We start from the raw sequence: 26,126 nt of genomic DNA on the forward strand, positions 1-26,126 counted from the left end.
GGCCTGCTGTGTTCATCCAGCCCTGCACCTTGTTGTCTCGGATTCTCCAGCATCTGCAGTTCCTACTATCTCTGATTCAAAATTAGTGAGGAATTGGACTTGATGTCTCTGCCTCAACCATATGTGTAGTTGCATGGAGCCTCATGATTCCTTGAATCACTTCAATATATGATTGGGTGCTTTATCTTTAGAAGCGGTGGTTGGTACGAACAGAGATGTTTTTCATCAAGTGAGCGACTTCAGCTAAAGATGATAGCCAAGGTCACAGATTTGTGTGTTTTCTGTTGAGATTTGGACTGAGTAACAGAGCACAATCCCCACCACATTACTCCATGTGAATAAATATAAAAGGAAATCTGAGTTGTTTAATTCACCATAAACCAGTGGGCCTAATTACAAACTGGTAAAATTGCAGAATTCAATCTTCAAAGCACTGGGTCGAATTTCCACAGGATAATAAATTTGATTTACTCAGTCGCTGTAATTGAGAATTTGGGAATTTGAGCCCTGCCTGAGTCTGTTGTTTGAGTTTGATGAAAAATAAAGGAATTTTTTAATGCAATGAATCTCAGGAGGAATGAGATTAAGTTAAATGGTTATTTATTTTACATATCTACACTTTTTACTGCACAATTGCCTGTTCCAGATCTCCTGTAGCTCGCCCGCGCTCTCTCTCTCTCTCTATCTATCTCTCTCTCTCTATCTCTCTGGCTGTATGCAGAAGTAGGCCATTCAGCCCATAGAGTTTGCTCTGCCGTTCAGTAAGATTGTGGCTGAGTAAGATTGTGGCTGATCTAATAGTTCCCAACTCCCATTTTCCTGCCTTTTTCCCCATAACCCTTGAATCAGTTCCCGATTAAAAGTCTGTCTATATCAGCCTTGGATATACTTAATGACCCAGCTTTGACAACCCTGTCTGGTAAAGAATTCCAAAGATTCACTGCCCATGACCCTTCACCAATGACTTGGAACCTTGATCCCGTCCTCATTCAACAGTCAGACATTCTTCCCAGAAAGAATAAGTGGGGGATGATCAGCAGTGATGGTTGTTTGTTCGCTTTCCTTCCAGAACTGAAGGATTCGTGGGTTAATCTTAGCACTCCATGTACAAACCTAGTTAAATCAGCTACCTCTGCATTGACAGAGGCAATCCCTTCTGGTCTAATCTAATGCTGCTCTCAATAATGCCTTCTTCGTTTGAACAGATCGCTTATGCTATGTCTAGATGCTTATTATAACACCGCAACGGTGGTCGGTCAGCTCAGTTGGCTGGATGGCTGGTTTGTGATGCTAATATCACGAGTTCAATTCCCTACACTGGCTGAGGTTACCGTGAAGGACTCTCGCTTCTCAATCTCTCCCCTCACCTGAGGCATGGTGACTCTCAGGTTAAACCATCACCAGCTGCCTCCCTTTAATGTCTGGTAAAACTATGGTGACTTTACTATAACCCTGCAATCGGACCGACAGAAAATAAATTGCATGCCAGAATCTCTCCGTAGTACTTGGATAGTAGTCTAACGGAGATCAGTGCACTGTGGTAGGAAATTATAATTAAATACAATGCAAGGGAATTATATATAATAAATTTGGACTCTGAGTAAGTCATAAATAAAATGCGTCCACACAGGTTAGGCATCCTGGACATCGGTTTCTAGGTGGTTGCCGGAGATGGAGACAGAGAGGTCCAGGAAGGAGAGAGAGGTATTAGAGATGGTCCAGGTGAACTTAAGGTTGGGGTGGAAGGTGTTGGTGAAGTGGATGAACTGTTCGAGCTCCTCGTGAGAGCATGAGGCGGCGCCGATACAGTCATCAATGTAATGGAGGAAGAGGTGGTGTTTAGGGCCAGTGTAGCTACGGAAGAGGGATTGTTCCACGTAACCTACAAAGAGGCAGGCATAGCTTGGGCCCATGCGGGTACCCATGGCCACCCCCTTTGGCTGTAGGAAGTTGGATTTCAAGCCCACCGACTCCCACATTTTCTGAAGAAGGGTCTAGGCCCGAAACGTCAGCCATTTTCTGAAGAAGGATCTAGGCCCGAAACGTCAGCCTTCCTGCTCCTCTGATGCTGCTTGGCCTGCTGTGTTCATCCAGCTCTACACCTTGTTGTCCACACAGGTTACATGGGTTCTAGATCCAAACCCTCATTTAGATTGGGAGCCAGTTAGTTTCTGACGCTGCAGAAATTGGAAAGCTCAATTATGTCTCAACATACCAGCAAAATTCATCCAGTTGTCCTACTTCTGGTCGCTGCTGTGACTGGGACTGACCTCTAGCTTGTCATCCTTCACAGTTCAATAGTCCAGAAATCCTGGTCAGCAGTTGTAAATGAAAATTGGGAGTAAGGGTATAAGGCCTTGTTGGCACCCATTATTGCAAATTATTGAAAATTATTGCAGCAGTAATTGTAAATTAACATCTAATGAGTGCGAGCCTCTGACAGCTTCACTCAAAAATAAGTTTTATTCAGATAATGTTAACATTGGTGTGAACTTGACAAGGTTTGAAATGCTTCAAGGCTGCTTTGCTAGGGCAACCGAGAAAGGATAGCTAACTCTGCTGGAGTGAGTGTTGTAAATCTTTCTGTTTGACCCACTTTCTTCTGTTCTATTTTGGGGGCATATTTCTGTCTACTTCATGTAACCAACATAGAAAGGCAACAATTCCTCCTCTGAATGTAACTATATAAAGAAGCTGATACCAACAGATGCCAGACATCCCTTCGATAAATACCACTATGCGAGGAGGCGTCACCCTCTGTCTGCCTTCCAGCAGCAGATGTATTTGAAGGTCAGATCTTTCAGTCCAGATCAAAGCTTTTAATTATTGTGTCTCTGTGTGTATCCTTTGAAACAGGTGATGGCAAATGACTGTCAGGGCAGTGTTTTTAGGTAGGGTCTATATTTTAAGGCTGGAGTGCACCAACTAAACAAAGGCTGTGAGAGTCTCCTTCCTTCAGCTCCATGTGGCATATGTTTGGAGGACCCTGTCTCATTCTATGGTGCATATCTACCCATTGGTTGGCACGAATTGGTAGCCTCTATCAGCAAGGTGGGCAGAGATTTGTACTGAAGCTGTGCTGCATACTTACCTAAAGTTGGGGTTTGATAAATCTGTCTTGACGTGGGATTGACAAATGCAAACACATAGGAAATAGTTGAGGGGTGAGATTGGAGATGGAGGTGGGAAAAGTCTCAGTGCCTGCCCAATGTGCAATGTACACACGGTTCCATTGAAAGCAGTGGAACTGAATAAAGTGAGGGATGTCTAACAGGGAGCAGATAGAGACGTCTGTTTCAACTCCCTGCCAAATCAAACAAATCCCCACAGTGTGGAAACAGGCCATTTGTCCACACTGTCCTGCCGATCAGCATCCCACCCAAACCCACCCCCTACCTGTAACCCTGCATTTCCCATGGCTCATACACCTAGTCTACTCATTCCCTGGACACTACGGGACAATTTAGCACGGCCAATCCACCTATCCTGCACATCTTTGGATTGTGGGAGAAAACCGGAACACCTGGAGGAAACCCACGCAGACACAGGGAGAATGTACGAACTCCACGCAGTCACCCGAGGCTAGAATCAAATCCGGGTCCCCCCAGTGCTGTGAGGCAACAGTGCTAACCACTGAGCCACCGTGCCGCCCCGTTTTGGTTTACAACCAAATCTTCCAACCACGACTCAATAATACAAGTACATAGAATTTTATTTGTGAAAACGATTCAATCTTCAACTCGGTACTTATGAGGGAGAGCATTGACAATAGAAATCCGTTCAGAATTGATTACCTCCATCTTGATGCCAGTGGGTTCCATAGTGAATGCATTTTCGTTCGACAAGGTGCAACACATGACGGGGAACCAAACCATTGAAGGGCTGAATGGCCTCATTTGAGCTGGGATTGAGACTCTACCTGAGTGTCGGTTTGCTCTAATTAATGTAAGCACCCTAGGACAGCAGAAATACAGAATCTTAATGAGATTACAGAACAGAAGGAGGTCAATCTGATTATTGTGGCTGTGTCAGCACTCTGCAAGAGCAGCTTAACTAGTCCCACTCCCCCGTCCTGCAAATCTTTTCAAGTGTTTAAACATTTAACTTTTGAAATATCCATTTAAACCAACCTCCACCACACTGTCAAGAAGTGCAAGCCAAATCATAACTATTTGCTGCATGAAAAGGTTTCTCTGAAAGTTATCCTGTGTTCCCACCAATACTGTATCCCAGTGTTACACAGGGACAGCCCTGTCCCCACCAGTATTGTACCCCAGTGTTACACAGGGACAGCCCTGTCCCCACCAGTACTGTACCCCAGTGTTATACAGTGACAGACCTGTCCCCACCAGTACTGTACCCCAATGTTATACAGTGACAGACCTGTCCCCACCAGTACTGTACCCCAGTGTTACACAGGGACAGCCCTGTCCCCATCAGTACTGTACCCCAGTATTATACAGTGACAGACCTGTCCCCATCAGTACTGTACCCCAGTGTTACACAGTGACAGACCTGTCCCCACCAGTACTGTACCCCAGTGTTACACAGTGACAGACCTGTCCCCACCAGTACTGTACCCCAGTGTTACACAGTGACAGACCTGTCCCCACCGGTACTGTAGCCCAGTGTTACACAGTGACAGACCTGTCCCCACCGGTACTGTAGCCCAGTGTTACACAGTGGCAGACCTGTCCCCACCAGTACTGTAGCCCAGTGTTACACAGTGTCAGACCTGTCCCCACCAGTACTGTACCCCAGTGTTACACAGTGACAGATCACCAGTACTGCACACTAAAGCTGTTCAGATCTCTGTGCCCTTGAAAAATCTGCTTGATGTATAATCCACGAATATTGTGTTCTGCACAATTCATGTGGACAGACTGTGAAAGTTGCTTGTATCCATCATTACTATTTACCGCGATCCCCTCCCCCCCCACCCAGTGGGAACATGGATCGCCTTGTCCCTGTTAATTGATCATTGTCATTAGGAAGTGAAAGGGTTGCTGTTTGCACTTGAGACATTGCCTCAAGTCATGCACAAATTTGGCAGTCCTCCTGTGAAAAGGCTCTCAAGCGAACATCACTCGCACTATGTTGAGCTCTTAATCACAGGGATTGTGCCCATCCGTGACACTCTTGCACAGGAAGTGGAGATTAGAGCCTGGGAGGAGGCATTTCTTTATTTTATCTGGACATCATGCAACAATATTTTATCTCAATACTCAAAGATTGAATAAGTAGCATCAATACCAACAATGACACTATCGTCAATAAATGCCCTACTGCCACCATCTTTCGAGTTACTATTGATCCAAAATTGAATCTTATAATCCATCTACGTTCTGTATCCATATAAGAGCAGTGTGTACCATCTATAAAATGCGTTGCAGGAACTACCAAGCCTCCTTTTAACTGCACTTCCAAATCCACGACCTCTACCATCTTGGGGAATAAGAGCAGCAGGTAAGTGGGAACGCCACCGCCTACAAATTCCCTTGCAATCTCACTTGGGACTGTATTGTCATTCCTTCATCTTCACCCAGTCAAAATTCTGGAACTCTTTCCCCAACAGATACTTTTGCCACAATCTACAGCCGTTCAGGAAGACAGCTCACTACCACCTTGTTAAAGGAAAGGGAGACGAGGGTGTCAAATGACAGAAAACCAACGATGCCCACATACCATGAATGATAATTTATAAAAAAAAATTTTAAAAGACTGTACTTGTGTGTGCTTTGAGTGACCAGAATTGAACGCAGTGTTCCAAAAGTGATCTAACCAATGTCCTGTACAGTCGCAACGTGACCTCCCAACTCCTATGCTCAACACACTGACCAATGAAGGCAAGCGTGCCAAATGCCCTCTGCAGTACCCTGTAGGAAAAGATTTACAAGGATGTTGCCAGTGTTGGAGGGTTTCAGGAAAGGCTGAATAGGCTGGGGCTATTTACACCATGGATTTCAGGAAGCACTTGATTTATCACTGTCTGACATTTCACATAGTAACCATGCCACCTGGATAACTCTGGAACAGAATGACACGGGCTGTGTGGGTGGATCTCACCATCTATCTTTTGACTTGTTGGCAGAGATGAGCAAAGTGAAAAAGCACATTGGCACCAATGAGTGTCACCACATGAGATCCAAGGACTGTGTCTACTAACACAGAGCTACAGCTATTTACATGGGATAGGGGGAATCACAGAATCCCTACAGTGCGGCAGCAGGCCATTCGGCCTATCGAGTCCCCCACACTGACCCTCTGAAGACCATCCACCCAGCCATCCTAACCTTGCATTTTCCCCATGCCCAATCCACCTAACCTACACGTCCCCAGACACCCTGGGCAATGTAGCATGGCCAATCCACCTAGCCTGCACGTCTTTGGACTGTGGGAGGAAACTGGAGCACCTGGAGGAAACCCACTCAAACATTGGGAGAATGTGCAAACTCCATACAGACAGTCGCCCGAGGGTGGAATCAAATCAGGTCCCTGGCACTGAGGCAGCAGTGCTAACCACTGAGCCACCATGAGGGAAGGACCCTAGAGAGGGAAGCTTTGTCTAAAGGAACTCTTCGCTAACTACCCAATGTGGACATTTTGGCTGAAGCTGTCATGGCCAACATTAGCCATTCATGTGATGTGGGCATCACTGACTAGTCCAGCATTTATTGCCCATCCCTAATTGCCCTTGAGAAGGTGGTGGTGTGCCATCTTCTTGATCCACTGCAGCCCTTTGGGTGTAGGTGAGTCTACAGAACTGTTAACAAGAGAATTCCTGGATTTTGTCCCAGCTGGAGAGGAGGAAACTGAGACTTCTGTGTCCTTCCTAGTGCCTAGGTTGATGCTGAATGATCTGTCTAGTTGCGTTCCATTTAGATTCTGTAGCAAAATGCAAGTGACTGGATTGCTAGGCCATTTGAGAGGGCAATTAAGAGTCAACCACCTTTGGTGTAAGTCTGAAGTCATATATAGGCCAGACTGGGCAAGGATGGCAGCTTTTCTTCCCTGAGAGACAACAGTGAACCAGATCGGTCATCTCTTGACAATTAACAACGGTTTCACAATCACCATGAAACTAGCTTTTCGATTCCAGATTCTAAATATTGAAGTCAAATTCCATAGGGCTGTGGGGAGGGATTTGAATATATTTTCCAGGGACTTCAGCCTGTGTCCATGGATCATAACTGACATTGTTACAATACCATTGCCTCCCCTTGTCTGACATTATCCCTCACACAATAGCACAAGAAACAGATCATAGAATCCCCTTCGGCCCTTGAGTCCACACTGACCCTCCAAAACAGTATGACATGCAGACTCACCCCCCCAGCTTGTCCTTGTAATCTTGCATTTCCCATAGCTAATGCACCTAGCCTGCACATTCTTGGACACTATGGGGCAATTTAGCAGGGCCAATCTTTGGACTGTGGGAGGAAACCGGAGCACACAGAGGAGACCCATGCAGACACCGAGAACTCCAAGCAGGCAGTCACCCAAGGCTGGAATCAAACCTGGGTCCCTTGCGCTGTGAGGCAGCAGTGCTAACCACTGAGCCACCGTGCTGCCATTTGATCTGCTCATTGTCTAGTTTTTTGTTTGTGTGGGATTGTGCTGTGCACTATTGCTACCATGTATCTTACGTTACAATAATGACTATATTTCAAACGTATTTTTACAGTACTTTGGGCCATATAGGCTGCTATAGAAATGCAAGTATTTTGTTTCAGAGCCCAGGTAGTGAAATTAGAAATCTCTGTAAAGGTAGTGGAAATCTGGAACACGTTCCCCCAAATGTCGATGGATGCTTGGGAGCTTTCAGGACAAGAAACAGATGCAATTTTATAAGGTAGGGAACAAAATGATACGAAGCAATGGTGAGTAAATAAAGACAACCAAACAACCATGATCCAACAGACTTGAGGGGCTAAATAGCTTCATTCTGTTCCAGTGTTCTAAGTCATAAGTCAAGATTTTTTGAGACGTAAGAACATGGAAGATATTTTGTTACACAGAGAAACAAGGTAGAGCTCAACATACTATTGAAACTAAGGCCCTCAGGCAGGGTCACTGACCAAATCAGTGTAAACCATTGACAAACAAAACATCTATTGAATCGTTTTTAACTTAAAGCAACATTCAGTTCCAGTGCCTCTGTGAGTACATTTGGAATTCATGGGCTGTATAAACCCTTTGCCCAGTTTGCCCACTTGCTTGTTATGACCTGCGTTTAAATCTTGATTGCACACTAGACCGGAGCATTGTACACTACACAATTTTAAGAGAAATTGGTTCTCTGATAAAGAGCAGATGTATAATTACAGAGCATGGGGTAGACATCTTCTGGTGCGCAACACTTGATAATAACAGTAATTTAAGTTAGCTTCCCACTGTTAAGCTGCCAGTTGTTATATCTTTAAGGTGTAGTAGAAATTGGGGTAGTGATGAGACAGTTTTTGTAAGGTTTGATTGTGAAGCTTCAACTGCTCACCCAACTGTTACATTTAGATGACACCGAAATTAATTGGAAAGGAATGATAACACTCAAGAAGATGTGAATGAATCCCTCAGCTGAAGCATGGCAACTAGATTCTGTTGTAGATAAATACGTCTCGTTTGAACTGGGACAAGGGTGCACTGTGAAAGGGTGCAATTTAAATATGTTAAATTAATTGCCCATTTAAAGGTCTCAACCAAGGGGGTGACAGTTTGAATGGTGTGGAGGACAAAAGAATGCAGTGAGCTGAAACTGAAGGTGGGCAGAGTTGGGAGCTTGCAAGGAGAAGGAAGGAAAATATAGCCTTTGACTATAGTGGTGTGTCTACAAGAAGAGATTGTGATAGAAAGTTCGTATGCTGCAAGTGAGAGGATTGGTTCTCAGAGGTTGCATGCACTAATGTGCTGCTATAGCAGCAGCATTCAGGACCTATTTCATAGAATCATAGGATCCTGCAGCACAGATAGAGGCCATTGGGCCCATGAAGTGTGCACCGACCCTCCGAAGAGCATCCCACCCAGACCCACCCTATTCCAGTAACCCCGGATTTACCGTGGCTAATCCACCTAGCTCTCGCATCCCAGGAGAATACAGGGAAACTTAGTGACTGTCAGGGTAGAGTTTGCACATTCTCCCCATGTCTCTGTGGGTTTCCTCCCACAGTCCAAAGATGTGCAGGTTAGGTGGATTGGCTGTGGAATTGCAGGGTTTCAGGGATAGGGTAGGAAGGTGGGATGCACTTCAGAGGGTTGGTGTGGATTCGATGGGCCAAATTATCTGCTTCCACACCGTCAGGATTCTATTATCCTAACATGCAAACTCCACACAGACAGATACCCAAAGCTGGAATCAAACCCAGGTCCTTGGAGGCAGCAGTGCTAAAGGCTGAGCCACCGTGCCGCCCATTTGGGCATTAGCAAGTTACAGAGAAAGAAAGAATTTTGTCATGAAATTGCCAACTGTGTCTCTTCAAGGCATCTTTAGCAATGGAGATATGAAGCCCTAGTCTGGTGAAAGGAATTTGTGAGACACGTATTGTCATCGGATTAATTGCCTAGGAAACTTTAACAATAGGGGGAGGGGAGGTTGCAAAACGTCCAAATGTTTATTGGAGCAATAGTGCCTGAATTAATTAAAGCGTTTGTACCTGTAACCTGTCACATGCCAGAGATCCAGTCAAATGTTGGCCACTTAGCAGAAGCTGAAGCATTTATTAATGTTAGACGTGAACAATGGGATAGTGTATTTTAGCATTTTGTGCCCAGCTGATAGTGAAATCCAGGTATTCAACATTGTTTTATGACAGCAACATTTCCCACTATCAGTGGTTAATCTTGATGAACTCTGCCGGCTATTGGTTATTATGGGGTTAAAGTCCCATCCAGTTGTGGTTAGGAGTTTTTAATGATGCAATGTGTCACTCTGGAAACACCTCCCTTGTCCCTATTGGATTTCACAACATTTTCAGACACTGTTGATATCGCATGAACTACAGGAACATTCCCAGCTTTAAAATCAGGGCTTTGATGTATTTAGACCCAGCTTCCATTTCGAGAGTGCATTAGATTGAGGTTTTTAAAGTTAGGAAGGGTTTTGACAGGACAAATGGGGTGATGGTGATCCCCTCTGGATACTGAAACTGTAACAAGGAGTTAACAAGTTAAATTGGCTCTTAAATGAGTGAAGAGAGGGGCTCAAAGAAAGGATAGCTTATAAAAATGATGATTGAAGTGGTATCAGAAGCAGAGACTTATGCTTTCAATAAATCTGGGAAATTAGCATGGGGGTATACAAGCAATTAAAACGACAAATAGCATATTGGCCTTCATTACATGGGGACTGAAGTCCAAGAAAAAAGAACGCCTTGCTGCAGTTGGACAGAGCTTTGGTGAACCCACACCTGGAGTATAGTGATCAGATTTGGTCTCCATATCAAAGCAAAGTTACACTCTTTTAAGCAAAGGTTCATTCAATTAGTCCTAGAGTCTTAGAGATGTACAGCACGGAAACAGACCCTCTGGTCCAACTTGTCCATGCTGACCAGATACCCTAACTTAATTTAGTCCCATTTGCCAGCATTTGCCCCATATCCCTTTACATCCTTCCTATTCATGTACCCATCCAGATGCCTTTTAAAATGTTGTAATTGTACCAGCCTCCACCACTTCCTCTGCAGCTCATTCCATATATGCACCACTCTCTGTGTCAAAAAGTTGCCTCCTAGGTCCCTTTTAAATCTTTCCTCTCTCACCTAAACCTACACCCCCTAGTTTTGGACGCTCTTACGCTGGGAAGAAGGTTATTCACCCAATCCACGCCCCTCATGATTTTACAAGCCTCTATAAAGTCCACCCCTCAGCCTCTGACACTCCAGGGAAAATAGCCCCAGCCTATTCAACCTCTCTCTATAGCTCCAACCCTCCAACCCTCGTAACTTCCCTGTAAGTCTTTTCTGAACCATTTCAAGTTTAACAACATCTTTCCAATAACAAGGGGACCAGAATTGTCCGCAGTATTCCAAAATTGGCCTAACCAATATCCTGTACAGCTGCAACATGGCATCTCAACTTCTATACTTAATGCACTGACCAATAAAGGCAAGCATACCAAATGCCTTCTTCACCACCCTGTCTACCTGCGACTCCATTTTCAAGGAACAATGAACCTGCACCCCAAGTTCGCCAGGACCCTACCATTAAGTGTATACGCCCAGCCCTGATTTGCTTAACCAAAATGGGAGAGAGTTGTCATATGCTGAGAGACTGAGTAAATTGGACCTATCCTGTCCAGAGTTCTGAAGAATTGGAGGTGATCTTATTGAAGCATAGAAGATTCTGAACAGGATTGACTGTGAGAGGCTGGGAAATCTAGAACATGGCTGCTGTCTCAGAATAAGGGGCTGATAATTTAGAACTGAGAAGACGGGATTTTGTTTTTAAATTTGATGATTGTGAGTTCTCCACCACAAACGGTTATGGTGCTCAGTCTTGGAACATATTCAAGACTGAAGTTTTGGGTGTCTCAGAAAGACAAACCAGTGAAGTCGGCAAATGATATGTACTGATCTGTCTTGTCATATCTACCTCAAAGTGGAGCTCCAACATAAGCAATACATTCATTCCCATGTTATTATTGGTTTTACCCTCTGGAAGGGGATTGAAAGAAATGGGGAAAGGTCCCAAACTTGCAGCTGAGACAAAAGATTGTGTTGAATGGTGGGGCAGGCTTGAGGAACTGTACAGTCCATTCCTGCTGCTGATTCTGACTTTTTCTAATGTTTAAGAGATCGTGGCATCCTTTTAGGAAACAGCAGGGAAATGTTTGTAACAGGGGAAGGAAGCTGCTGGGCTATGAAGAAACGAGAGGATTAGTGCGTTTAGTTTGGGATTGCTTGAACAAAAAACTGTCACAGACTCAATGGACTGAATATCTTCCTCATGTGTTGCTTTCTTCTGTCATCCTGTTCAACTGTATCACTTTAGAGTAAGTACTGATGGAGGCAATGGTCTAGTGATATTATTGCTGGACGGTTAATCCAGAGACCCAGGTAATGTCCTGGGAGAATCCTGGTTCAAATACTGCCACAGCAGATGGTGGAATTTGAATTCAATAAATATCTGAAATTAAGATCCTAGTGATGGCCATGAATCCATTGGCGGAAAACATGCCTGGCTCACTGTTTCCTTTAGGGAGGGAAACTACCATCCTTACCTGGTCTAGCCTACATGTGACTCCAGACCCACAGCAATGTGGTTGACTCTTAACTGCCCTCTGGGCAATTAGGGATGGGCAATAAATGCTGCATAGCCCGCAACGCCCTCATTCTGTGAATGAATGAAAAAACAATGCAAGTCCGAAACTGGAATGATGCGAGGCATGTCCCACAGTGAAACATGATGTATTGACTCAAATTGACTTGCAATGGGCTGTGATATCGAGTCAGAGGTTTGTGGGTTTAACTCCCACAAACGTTCCTACAAAGGGAGAAGAGAGGCAATAAATTTGCCTCAAGAACGCCTCTTTTTCTTAAACAGTGACACTGTTCTCTGTGAGTCAGATAGTTGTGGTTTCGAGTCCTGCCCTTAGAACCAGAGAACAAAATATAGTGCAACTCTGTGCAGTACTGTGGGAGTGCTGCACTGTCAGAGGTACTGCCTTTTGGATGAGATGTCAAACCAAGGGCCTGCCTTCCCTCTCCAGTGGAATAAGAGATCATGTTGAGGAAAAGTGGGCAAGTTATCTCATGTATGGCAAACACTTATTTTTCATATTTACAGGCAATGAAGTGCTTCTGTTGTGTACTCAGTTGCAGTTTAGGAAGCACAGCAACTGTTTTACACACAGCAAGCTCCCACAAACAGCAATAAAATATATGAGCAGGTAATCGATGCTAGTGGTGGAAGAGTTAAGTTTCTCCTGGACATTTTAGTATGAAACCATGAATTATAACTGTGCCTGATCCTATACTTTATCTTTTTAAAATATCCGATTCTCTGTATGTCTCTGACGAGGCCAGTGTTTATTGCCTGTCCCTCGGTGTGAAGCTGGTGGATTAGTGTTATCCTTGAGCCAGTCTACTTCCCTGTAATAAAGGTGTTGGTCAGTCGGTTTTTCCAGGGTTTTGGCCGAATAATGATGAAGGAACGGTGATAATGTTGAATGAGAAAATGATACATGACTGGCAGGATGTCCATGTGCCCACTAGGCCCGTAGGTGTTGGAGGTCACTAGTCTGGGATGTTCTGCCGAGGAGCTGAGTAAATACCTGATAACCAGTAACCTCAGCAAGATCTGGATCAGAAGTTGTGAATCATGTTAAACTTTTTTATCAATATTTTCCTCAAAATGATTTCCACAGAATCCCTACAGTGTGGAAGCAGGCCATTCAGCCCACACAGACCCTCCAAAGAGCATCCCACCCAGACCCACACCCCTGTAACCCTGCATTTCCCACGGCTAACCCAGCTAGCCTGTACATCATGGGCAATCCAGCATGACCAATCCACCCTAACCTGCACATCTTCGGACTGTGGGAGGAAATCAGAGCAGACGTGGGGAGAATGAGCAAATTCCACACAGACAGGCACCCCAGGCTGGAATCGAACCCAGGTCACAGATGCTGTAAGGCAGCAGTGCTAACTGCTGAGCCACTATGCCACCATGCATTTTCTTGCATGTCTGACTCTTGCTTCAGTTGAAACCATTCAAACCCAGTTTGGAGCTGGAGTTTGTGCAGAGTCATATAGAGGAACTTGATACCAGTTAAACAGGACATACAAAACAATGCTTTGATATATGGCATGCAGTTCAGCTTCTGTAAAATCCCAGCGCTAATATCTAACTGGCAACAAGTACCAATTCACCCATTCATTGACTGCTGACCTGGTCCTCATCAAATTTAAAATTCTCTTCATTGTTTTCCAATCCATCCATGGCCCTGAGCCTCCCTACTCCACCTTCAATCCTATAGCCGTTTGGAGAACATCATGTAGCCACAGTTCCCTTCAGCTAATAATTGGATATGAGGATTCTCTCCCTATCCCACTCCACTTCTCCATTCTTTTTGAAGAAGATCCCTGTCCTAATTTCACCATGCTTGGCTCGGTGTCAGACTTTGCCTGGACTCTCCAAAGCATTTGGCAGTGTTTTCATAGAATCATAGAGCTGTAGAATCCCTACAGTGACTCTGTAACAGGAGGATTTGTCTTGAACAGAGGTCTGAGGCCCATATGCAGACTAGGTGGATTAGCCATGGGAAATGCAGGGTTACAGGGCTAGGGTAGGGGGGAGAGCATGGATGGGATGCTGTTCAGAGGGTCGGCATGGACTCGATGGGTTTACTACATGCAAAGGCGTTATTTAAATCCAAGTCGTTGCTACGACTCAAATAGCCAATGGACAGCTGAGAAATACGGAAGATGAAGGGAACAGTAATGACTGGCTGTAGCTGACCTCACTGGTGTCTCAAACAATGAAGCTCACTGTTGCTTATTATATATTCTGCAATCCTATTGAAACCATTCACGCCAGCACGGAAATGCTGTCTGTTGTAAGCTGCATTGTGTCCTCGCTGCTTTGAAGACGACGTTTGGGAGGCCAGACTGCAGCACAGCCTAATAATACAATTCAGTTGCTGTTTGCCACTTTGAAGATTGGAAGGGGCACGTATTTCCCCATAGTGCAGCCTCAGAGACTTATGATCAGAGTAGAGCATTGATTTGTTTCCGAAGTAATTAAACTGAAGTGCGTGTGCCATTTGTGTATCTTTTTTACCAATTCTGTAGTTGGCAATGATCACTCTTGGATCCTCCCCCAGCCCCTGCCCAGTTCTCCCCTCCAGGCCTAACTGGTTGCTGCCGGTATAATCCTGCTCTGAGATGCAAGACAAATCTCATTTTCACAAGAAGCTTGCACTGTGCTTGATGTGATTTAAGTAGCGCAGGCAGTGTTCTCTTGAGTTTAGAAGGCTGCGGAGTGGGGGTGGGGCCGGGTTGTGATCGGATCCACGTATTTAAAGTAATTAAAGGAAGAACGGGACTGAGAGTGGTATTTTGTCTGGAATGGGGGAAAAAAAGCACGGATTAAAATCATGGGTGCTAAAGGAGACCATTCAGCCAGACATGTCTGTGCTAGCTCTTTGGAAGATGAGTTCCAGTCCCCCTCCATGTTTCTTGTAGTGCCTGATAGAACGAAGCAGGGGGCAGTGGGAGTCTGGAACTATTTCTGACATCTTTCCATCATGTCTCGCTTTCCCCAAACAGAAGGCTCTGGAAGGAAACTGGGCTGATCAAAATTTTTAAGATTCCAATTGATGGGTTTTTGTTAACTTGAAAGGTTGTTGACAAAGTGTCTTACCTTGCACTCATCAAAATACAAAGATGGTAACCCAATCACAACAATTCATACTAAAGGAGAAAAGGGAGAGAAATGATGGCTGAATGGTCTTATTCTGAGCTGTATGTGTTCTACAGGACTCTAGTACCAGTTAGTTGGTGTGTTGATTCTGATTGGCTAAGGCATTGCCCCGGAGAATGTAACAGGATTCAAGGGGTTCCCCAAGATTCTGGCTAATTCAGAAATGGTCCAAAGGTTTTTGCATTTTCCTCTTGTTTGCAAAGAATGGATCCCTGCGTGTGAATCTATGAATTTCTTCTTCGTAACATCAGGCAAATCAGCGTCCACTTGCTGACCAATCAGCACCTTTTTCTCCCGTAGTATAAATTGCTATGTTTATTTGAAATTTTACATTCTTGCAATCTGTCCTGATGAGTGTAAGATGAAAAGACTTAGTAATCTGTTCTCATTCTTCAGTAAGATGAATTTACGGTACCACCAAGTGAGTAATTTTATAAATTAGAGGGAATCAGGGATAACGACCAAAGACAGGTCAGTGGAGTTGAGGTGCAAGTCAGCCGTAATCTCTCTGAACAACAGAGCATAGCTTGAACTGTCTACCAGTTTCTTGGGTATATTGATTGTTGTAACAAAACCGTGCTCTCCTATTGTTCTCCAATACAGGGTTATGGTTCCAGGTTAGAAATCAGAAGCTTGTAACTGAAAGAATGGCTGGGACTTTCCATCCCAGTAAAAGATACTTGAAATCAATAAAATCAGAGCAAACGTCAAATCAAATTAACTCTGATGATAATCAGGTTTCTGAGATTAATTCGTGCCGAATTAAAAGGAATATTAGGGCCCCCTTGTGGTGCAATGGTAGTGGGAGGCTCAGGTTCAAGTCCCACCTGCTCCCAGAGATGTCTAATAACATCTCTGAATGAGTTGTTTGGAAAAAATAGGTTAAGTATAAAATTTAAAAAAAAACATTGAATATTAGGGTCCTTTTGTGGTACAGTGGTAGTATCCCTACCCCTGGAACAAGAGGCCCAGGCTCAAGTCCCAACTGCTTCCGAGGTGTGTAATAAGAGCTCCAAATAGGGTGATCAGAAAAATAGGCTAAATATAAAAAAATTAAAAGGAAAATTTAGGGTCTTCTTGTGGCACAGTGGTAGCATCCCAAACCCTGGGCCATGAGGCCTTAGTTCAAGTCCCAGCTGCTTCAGAGAAGTGTGGTAAGATCTCTGAATGGGTGTATTAGAAAAAATACGTTAAATAACAAAAAAAAGAATATAAGGTTCTCTTGTGGGGAAGTGGTAGTGTCTTTACCTCTGGACTGGGAGGTACAGGTTCAAGGGGCGTTCCAGAGGCGTATAATAACATCTCTGAATAGTTGATTTAAAAAGAATGGTTAAATTTTTTAAAAAAGGCCTAAAAAGGAATACTGTGCTGAAACCGAAACCCCCTGCTCATTAAGCTGGTCCCATCAATTAACCTGACACTGCCCACTAACTAATTTGCCTTCATTTCAGTGAATGGAGCTAATGTGTGCCTTTTGAGGAGGCTCTTAAAATTAAACGGTTGGTTTCTGTGCAAGAATGCTAGCAGGCATCTTTTAACAGCTTTCTGATATAATTTATTTCTATTTGCTGAGAAGCTGATTAGTGTATGCCATTGTAATTAGCAAATACTTCCGTATAGTTCTTTGTCATTTTAAGTTACTTACAGTCTGAGCTACTCACTGATTGGATGAGAAAATCCGATTGAAAAACACCTATTTTTAGTGATATTTCAAGCTGCATTAGTGAAACTGCACCAGCTTCAAGGAATACTCCCTTATTGCAAAGCAAGACTGTCTCAAAGGCTCAAGTATGGCTTGTACATTTGGTGATGGGAGAATGAGTTTGAGCGAAACCTTGACTAAATAAACACTTCTGTGAACTAACGCAATAAGCATCCAGGTCAGCGATTGTTGGAAACACTGCGCCCAAAAGCACTCTTGAAGGCTTCAATAAAAAATGTGAGTGCCTTAAGAATGGCACGTTACAACTGGTCAGTGAAGAGTGGTTTGGGAAACAATTTTGGCTGCAGGGTTTGTGACTGATTCTCACAGCTGAATGAAACGTTTACTACCGAAGGAGGAGAAAACCTTCAAAGCTCGGGTGTTTCAATTGCCCTGATGTTCATAAGCAATATAACCATCCAAAACCAAATACTAACAACACACGCAAAACATAAAGTGTGATAGAATAACAGAACAAAGGACAAATATGACATGAGTAGAATCTCCACTTACCAGAGGCAAGCCTGAGATACCTCTCTATCTGTGATGAATTCATCATCAAAAGCCCTTTGGCCCAACAAGTCCACACTAACCCTCAGAGCATCCCACCCAACCTGCACATCCCTGAACACTATGGGCAATTTAGCATGGCCAATCCACCTACCCTGTACATCTTTGGATTGTGGGAGGAAACTGGAGCACCTGGAGAAAACCCACACAGACACAGGGAGAATGTGCAACTCTACACAGGCAATCACCCCATGCTGGAATTGAACTTGGGTCCCTGGTGCTCTGAGGCAGCAGTACTAACCACTGAGCCACTGTGCCACTCTTATGTGCATTGAATTTTGTGTGCTGATCTGTATGCAGCAACAGTTTATTTAAAACCAACACAATGTCACTGAAGAGGTATGACTTAACATTTTATTGATATTAACTGTAAGTTCATTCCCTGAATAGTGTAACATAACATGAAGGTGAAAAGAACACATGCACGCAGTGTGCCTGTTTCAATAAAAAAAAGTCACAGCCATTCTTTGGTTCATTTCTCTGGGTAATGTTTTGACCCATCGGAGTCAAACTGCTTCTTTCACAGTTTAGACAAGGCCTGGGAGTTAACCGTCAGTCATCATTAACTGGTGGTCTCTCTATGGTAATGCGTCTATCCAGCAGGATCTACTAGCCTACCTACTAGCGCTGTACTCTCGTGCAGTATAAATGTTGATTTATCTTTGTTTAGCAATTTCTTGTGAGTTGTCCTGGTGAGGGTACGGAGTAAAACTTCAACAACGTGTCTTTTTCAGCAGTACTCCAGTTCTGAACTACCAAATGACTAAAAGAGCTGGTTGTGGGAGAAAACAAAAGCCAAAATAATGAGGAAATTCTCACTTCATTTCTCAATGGCATGAAAACTTAAGAAATGTAATTGTGCAGAGATTCCAGTGATCTGGTTTCTGCCAGTTACTGCCCAAAATGCTAAGGACAAATGAAGTCAAATCCTGTTCCCTCCTATAAATTCAGACTTTTCTGTGTTGGTTCTTGCAATGTAACCAGATAATCGCCCAGGAATGCACATTGCTGCAGGCATTGAGTAGCACATGAGACAGAGATATGAAACAGGTTCTATGGTGTGTGTTGTGAATGCGTGTTTTTCATGGTCTCATCATGTGATGAGGATTGATTTTAGAATAGAAACATATGCAATTACATGTGACTCAAACCTTTACCATGCTTCCACAATAACTTGAGCATTGGAGTGAAGAATTTCAGGAGTGATGTTGGGGAGTACTTATACTCAAAAAGGGTTGTGGAAAATGGGAACTGATTTGATTTAATTTCTTCATGAGTATTTTGTTACAAAATACAGTGAAAAGTGTTGTACAGGTGTCACCAGTCTCTGGCGCCATCTTAAAACACAGAAAAACAAACCAAAACATAGAACATAAAGGCAGAAAAATAAAGAATTGAAGAAAAAGTGTTCAACTTTACAGTCCTTCTTGTTGAGCCACGGGCCTGTTGGCCAGGCACGAGTCCCATTCACCGCGTTGCCATTCTTGAGCACCATCTTGCCTCTACCAATGCCCTCGCCATTACGAGTTCTTGCTGGACCTCGCCAATGCAGGCACTGCCAATGCTGCCAGGTATCCCACCGGCCCAAACTCACCTCCGTCACCGTAATGAGTGCGCCTTGGGCCCACCTTGCCAATGCAGCTGCTACCGCCGCTCTCAAACTGAGCCCAAACACATCTCCGCCACCGCCTCTCCGAATCCGCGCTGGATCGGACACTGCCGGGAATCCAAAATCGCCTTCAACACTGCTGCCGAGAGTCAGCGCTGGGCCCGCTCGCCGCCACTGATACTGTTGCCGCAACTGAACCCTTCAACAGGACATTAGTAAAATAAAACAGGGAAAAAAAACAGAAGAGAAGGCAAAGAAAGAAAAGAAATGAAAAGAAGTAGCAGACGGAGAGGATGACCACTGGGCTCGGAAGCCATATTCCACCACCATCTTTTCGGAACTCTTACCCTTACACTGCTGTCGAGCCAATGTTAATTGAAAACATCAAACTGGATTAGTTAGATCTTTGTTGGGTAAGGGTCAGAAGGAATGATGGAACCATAAAAGATAAATGGCTTTTCTTTATTCATTCATGGGATGAGGGTGTTGCTGGCTAGGCAGCATTTATTGCCCATCCCTAATTTCCCAGAGGGGAGCTCAGTCAACCACATTGCTGTGGGTCTGGAGTCACATGTAGGCCAGACTAGGTAAGGAGGGCAGTTTCCTTCCCTAAAGGACATTAGTGAACCAGATGGGTTTTTCCCCGACAATCTGTTCATGGTCATCATTAGGTTCTTAATTCCAGATGTTTATTGAACTCAAATTCCACCACCTGCCATGGCTGGATTCAAACACAGGTCCCCAGAAAGTTATCTGGATAAACAGCCCAGTGATGATACCACTAGGCCATTGCCTCCTCTTTATGATATAAAGCTCGCCTTTATCTTTTGATAGACACTTACTGACTTTTCTCCCGAATGATCAGTTTTAAAATTCTGTTTGCTTGTTGTCGATTCCTTCACAATAGGAAGTCATTTGCAAATCATTTTAACATTTTAAACCCCTCAATCAGTCCTCACTCTTTTAAACTGAAGGGAATAAAAGTCCACGTAATATGTTATGTCACGGTTTAACCCTTTAAGTCCCAGCCTGACTTTGATCAATGTTGCATTGAGCTCCGTTCCATGACCAATATCTCCTTTCTGTAGTATGGTACATGAACTGAATACAGATGGGTTGTGGCTACATGAAACCAAACATCTGACTGAAACTGAGAGTGATAAATGTCTCCCTTCATTCCCTCCCTAGACCTAGGTCTCTAATGGTGAGACACTCACTCTCAAGGAAGCCCAATGGGAATGGTTGAGAGGAGTTTGCCTGAGCTGTTTAGTGTCATGAGGGGCCTGGACAGAGTAGATAGAGAGAAACTGTTCCCTTTGGCTGAAGTGTTCACAACCAGAATGCATTGATTTAAGGAGTTTGACAAAAGTGACATGAACACTTTGAAGGGAGGGGATGGCCTAGTGGTATTATCATTGCACTGTTAATCTAAAGACCCAGATAATGTTCTGGGGACCTGGGTTTGAATCCCACCATGGCAGATTGAATTCAATAAAAAGCATCTGGAATTAAGAGTCAAATGATGACCATAATAAATCCATTGTCTATTGAGAAGGAAACTGCCATCCTCACCTGTTCTGGTCTGTGACACAGCAATATGGTTGACTCTGAACTGCCCTCTGGGCAATAATCTAGTGACCCTCTGCTGGAAGGTGGGTGTCGGATGGGCAATAAATGCTGTGTAGCTCTTAATTAGCCAGTGATGCCCCTCATCATTTCAATAAATTTTAAAAAAATCACAGCATGTGGGGAGGATCTGCCATGCACTGTCTGAGAATATGATGGAAGCAGAACCAATCATGGCTTTCAAGAGAATTGGATTTGTGGGCATGGAACAAACTGAATTAGTCTTGCTGAAAGCCAGCACAGACTTGATAGGCTGAATGGCCTCATTTTGGTAGTAGCTGTAACCATGATATGATTCTATTATTTTAAATAACATACCATTGTCCAAATTAAGCAAACTTTAGAATTGGTAACACTGAAGAGTGCTGTAATGATAAACTCCAAATCACAAATGAAGCTTACAAAATGACGTGGAAATGTTATTTTGGAGGAGGTGGGAGGTGGATGATCCCCCTCAGCACCTCCCACCCCGTGTGCCCACTGGTCATGGAAGGTCTGATAATGTGTGCCAGTTGGCACCTCTCAGATGTGGACATAACCATGGAAGAGAGAAAGGCAGTCGAGTACCATGGCTCACTGCCTGGACCTATTCATAGACACTCTCATTCTATATCAGCCTGGTCAATGACACAATATTGGGACCCGTCGCTGCACCATTTAATCCATGCGGACATATGCCTGCCAATACTGAGAATTGATAATGAATTCCTGCTGTTGTTTCCAGTTGAGTTGTTCCGTGATGCTATGCAAATTTTCAGGTGAAAATAGATTTTGTATTTTCCTGAATAAGTTGAAGGATCAAGTGCAGGATTGAGCAGTAAATCTGGAACTAGTGATTAAATGGTGGGTTTGAACAATCTGCGACTAGAAGGGGAAGGTTGGGAGATGTAAATACTTTCCTAGTTCCACAGCACTGGGATAGAATGGGTTTGACAGTGAGATCATTGCAATGGCTTGAGCAGAGACATTCATTGGGCTTTGTCAAAGGGCAGCAGCTGCATTTGATTGGCAGAGCTGTCTCCTAGCAACTGCAGATTTCAGGTACAAGGGGAGGAAGGAAGAGTGTTATCGGCTTGCAAGGAATGTTGTATAAGAAACAAGAAGTGTGTTGGAGAAAGAGAAGCCAGGGATCGTTTCTTAGCAGGAGTTTGCAGTCATTTGAAGATACATGGTTAGAAAACAAAACTCCTTATTTCTGAATGATCTTCATGACTGGCAAACCTCAAAAAGCTCAGAAGGACATGGTCTATGGTTCCTTATGTTAAAAATTGATCACAATCTCTTTTACTGGAATTCTTGCTAGTTTGATTTTTAAATTCTGTTTACTCAATTGTGCCTCCCACTGGCTTTGAAATGTGAGTGATCTGATCCATGTATCTGTGGTGGGTGAGTGGTAATCTTGATCGGGCCCTGTTGGAATGTAGAATCATAGAACCCCTACAGAGTGGAAGGAGGCCATTCAGCCCATCGAGTCCACATTGATCCTGAATGGCATCTCACCCAGACCCACACCCCCTATCCCTGTAACCCAGTATTTCCCATGGCTAATCCACCTAACCTGCATATCTTTGGGCTGCGGGAGGAAACTGGAGCATCTGGAGAGAACCCACACAGACACTGGGACAATGTGCAAACTCCACACAGACAGTCGCCTGAGGCTGGAATCGAATCTAGGTCCCTGGCACTGTGAGGCAGCAGTGCTAACCACTGTGCCACCACGAAACCCAAAAGAGCAGCAAACAAAATATGTTCTATCAGACCTTGTCTTGTAGGGTTTGCTTTATTTGTAATCTCCAGGAATTGAACAGTTGACGGGACATTGCCGTGAGCAATCCTGGAGAAAAATCACAAGAATATCTTTGAAACAAAATGCCGTTTCTCTTGTGCCATTTTCTTTAAACGTTTCTCTTTCCCAAATGCAAGCATATTGAACGTAGGAAATGAAATGGCTGTTTGGCTGACAAGTCAAGCACCCTCGTACTGGAGAATGAGTCTTTTTGCTTTCCAATTGACGTCGGAAGTGCATAAGGATGGGCGTGTTGGCCAATGAATGCTGGAGGGTGGGGCCAAGTCATGTGATGAGACCATTGATTCATCACAGTTGGCAACAGAATTGGTGCCTAGTCGTCTTAATTTGTTTTGGCATCAAGGTTAATCGATCAGAAGGCATGAGGATGGTTAGAAATTAAAACTAAATGCCCTCACCCTTACCATCACCAATGTGTGAAGCTGACACCACGACTCACAATTGATTAGCATCTTTAGTTGTAAAGCTAGATCCATACCTGATATGGTGCTGACCATTAACCCTACTTAAAGGAACGCCCTTGAAGTGGGGAGAAGAGACGGTCACACATCTCCTGCTGCGACGTGCCTTTGCAGAGAAGGTCTGGAGAGAAATGTAGTGGTTTTTGTCCAAGATTCATCCTGAGCAGCTCCATGATGCAGGACTCTGTGCTGTATGGTCTGTTCCCCGGCATGCACAGTCGGACAGACATCGACTGCATCTGGAGGGCCATCAACTCGGTGAAAGACTGTCTTTGGTCTGCCTGAAACTTGTTGGTCTTCCAGTGTAAAGAGCTGATCCTGACTGAGTGTTGCAGACTGGCACATTCTAAGGTCCAGGACTACGTGCTGAGGGACGCACTGAAACTTGGGGAAGGACCAGTGGTCTTTCTGCAGAAGTTCGATTATCAGACCCTCACATTGCCTCAATGTATGTAAGTACTGTCCCGAATGAATAAGCAATGCCATTGGTTGCTGCACCTTCAGGGAATGTTGAATTCCAGTGCTGAAATGCAACATCTGTACAGAACTGCTTTAGTGTCAATTAATGTAGATTTTTTTTTATGGGTAAAGTATATTTTTGCAATAAAAAAAGCACTGCTTCAAAGAATGGCAGAAGGAGGAACTTATCGATCTTTAAATCAAAAGTTGGGGTGGGAGAGAGTTCTGATGCTATAATCATGTGCTGAACTGCTGTCATTACTGTGCTTTTTACTGTGTGTTTGAAAAGGCCTGTGTACACTTGTGATGCCTTTCTTAACAATTACATGTTCCTAACCACCTTTCGAAGCAATTTTTATTTTACTTTTGAATTTATTTTCACCCACCATTTTGTCTCTTTTATTTGTGTTGTATAGCGTTATGCCAGTGGCTAGAAGCAGAGCGATATAGCAGGACACAAGATACTCCATGTCCAAACAAAGCTTCAGGTAAACAGTGGAAAACATGTGAGATCTCTCACCTTTCTGTTTGCTCTGCGAGTGCATCACCCTCTGCTTTCCCGAACTCTGGAAATTCTGCTGGGATCCCAGCTGGCCCATCATTCCGACCTGAGCAGGATTATGGGTCTCATTGGGATGCAGCTGCTGTTGTTGATTGGCAGCGGGTGTAGAATGTTATTCCTCTCGCTAAACTAGGCTGGCACTATCTTTCAAACTAATGATCCTTCACTCGTCCTTTCCAGCTCTCCTTCAAATAATCCTCATCGATCCATGGAGGCCTTTGCTGGCTTTAGTAGAAGTTGGGGGTTGATGTCTATTGGTTTACTGCTGTTGGTGATGGGCCTCTCTTCTAAGACACTGTCGTTTTGTTTTCCTTGTCTGTGGTGGTGATGGTGACCCAGTATTTGTGTTTCCACTGCATTCCCTTCAGGATAACTGGCAGGGATAACGAACTAGAGACCTCTGACCCTCTGCGCTTGGGAGAGGGCTGCCGTGCCTCTTGCATGTCCTCTAACCTCACTATCTTGCCTTGTTTCCTGTTAATTTAAACAAATTAGACTGTTCCTACCAATCGTTAAATCTATCCTGAGAAGTTTTAAAATGGGTAAGAAACAGAATAAAATTGACACTCCTTTCAACTATTCGCTAAGTATTTCTATTTACAAATCTCAGTACTGTGATTAATGCCTTTCTAGAATTTTGCAGGGATTTTGAAATAATCTGTGACAATTTTTGACCAATTGGTGGGAAGTTTAATGTTCTTTTATCTCCCCTTCTCTCCTTGGGACGCTGACATGCGATTTTTAGGGCTTCTTGGACATATTTCTGATTTTTTTCACTCAAATTGCTTATACGTGAGGCAGGGCAGTGAACATTGTCAAGAAATTTGACTGTGAAGGGCCTGGCCAGCAGCTTGCAATTGTTGCCCAGCTTCTACCAAGGTGCATTTTTCAGCATGTGGGACAGCGAACAGGAATCCAATCCCATAATCTTTCTGTTCTCCTCCCTCTCCCTCAGTACCCCAGAACCACTCACAGCAAACGGCCTGAGAGCAGTCTGAGATTTTGGACTGCGCAATTCAGTTCAACAACTGTGTTTCTGGATGGCCATGTACATGGATCCTTTCAATATAGAATTTCGTAGAGCCGAAATAGGCCATTCGGCCCCACTGTTCTGTGCTGGCATTTATGCCCCAAATGAATCTCTTCATCTTACCCTATTGACATGCCCTTCTATTCCTTTCCCCCAACTGTGTTTGTCTAGATTCTCCTAGATGCACCCAAACGGTCCACCTCAAATACTCCTGCAGTTAGCAAGCTCCACATTACCACCAGTCTTAACATTAAGGTGTTTACCCTAAATTTCCCATGGGATTTATTCATGTTTATCTTAGCTGTCTGGCCCACAGTCTAGGTCTGCCCAGATATGGAAGCATGTTGTAAATGTTTACCCTTCCAAATTGATAAAGACCTCAATCACATCAACCTTTAGCCTCTTCCTGTTTTAAAGAGTAAAGGACCCCAATCTTTATTGATGATCTCTCAGTTCTGGTATCACCCTCACATTTTTATTCTGCTGCACCATCTCCAGTTGTGACATGGAGACGAGAACTATATCGCAAGTTTTAGAAGCTGAGTTCATATATTATCGCTTTCCATTCCTTGATTTTGGCTGGTACTGCTTAAGGAGGAAGAAGTAGCAGCACCTTAGTTAAGACGGTTCTGGTGCAATTATGTCGTGAAATTAGACAGTATCCTGCGCTGCTTAGCAGGAAGTGATGTTGTGGCTGCAAACCCTGAGACTTTTCCGAGTGCATGGCTTGACAGGAGCATTTTTTTTTCCCCTCTATGAAACCAGATGTTGGTAATGCAAGTTTTTGAAAAAATGTTATCTCACTGAGGTAAGTTGGTGAACCATCTTTTCAGTGTTCACTACCTTTCGACAATGAGTGGGAGAGTCATTTGTTGAAGTTCCATGG

The 26,126-nt window shown here is 44.0% G+C and overlaps 1 protein-coding gene across 1 annotated transcript in view; it reads left to right on the forward strand.

Moving 5' to 3' along the window:
- The window catches only part of LOC125485368 (DENN domain-containing protein 5B-like), a 105,973-nt gene that overhangs the window by 79,353 nt on the left and 494 nt on the right, over window positions 1–26,126 (forward strand). Inside the window, exon 2 of the mRNA XM_048607811.1 lies at window positions 24,065–24,136. Within this exon, the coding sequence (XP_048463768.1) occupies window positions 24,065–24,136 (72 nt within the window). The remainder of the gene's footprint in view (window positions 1–24,064; window positions 24,137–26,126) is intronic.

Source organism: Rhincodon typus, chromosome 18 (genome assembly GCF_021869965.1).
Source record: "Rhincodon typus isolate 14 chromosome 18, sRhiTyp1.1, whole genome shotgun sequence".
Lineage (NCBI taxonomy): Eukaryota > Metazoa > Chordata > Chondrichthyes > Orectolobiformes > Rhincodontidae > Rhincodon > Rhincodon typus.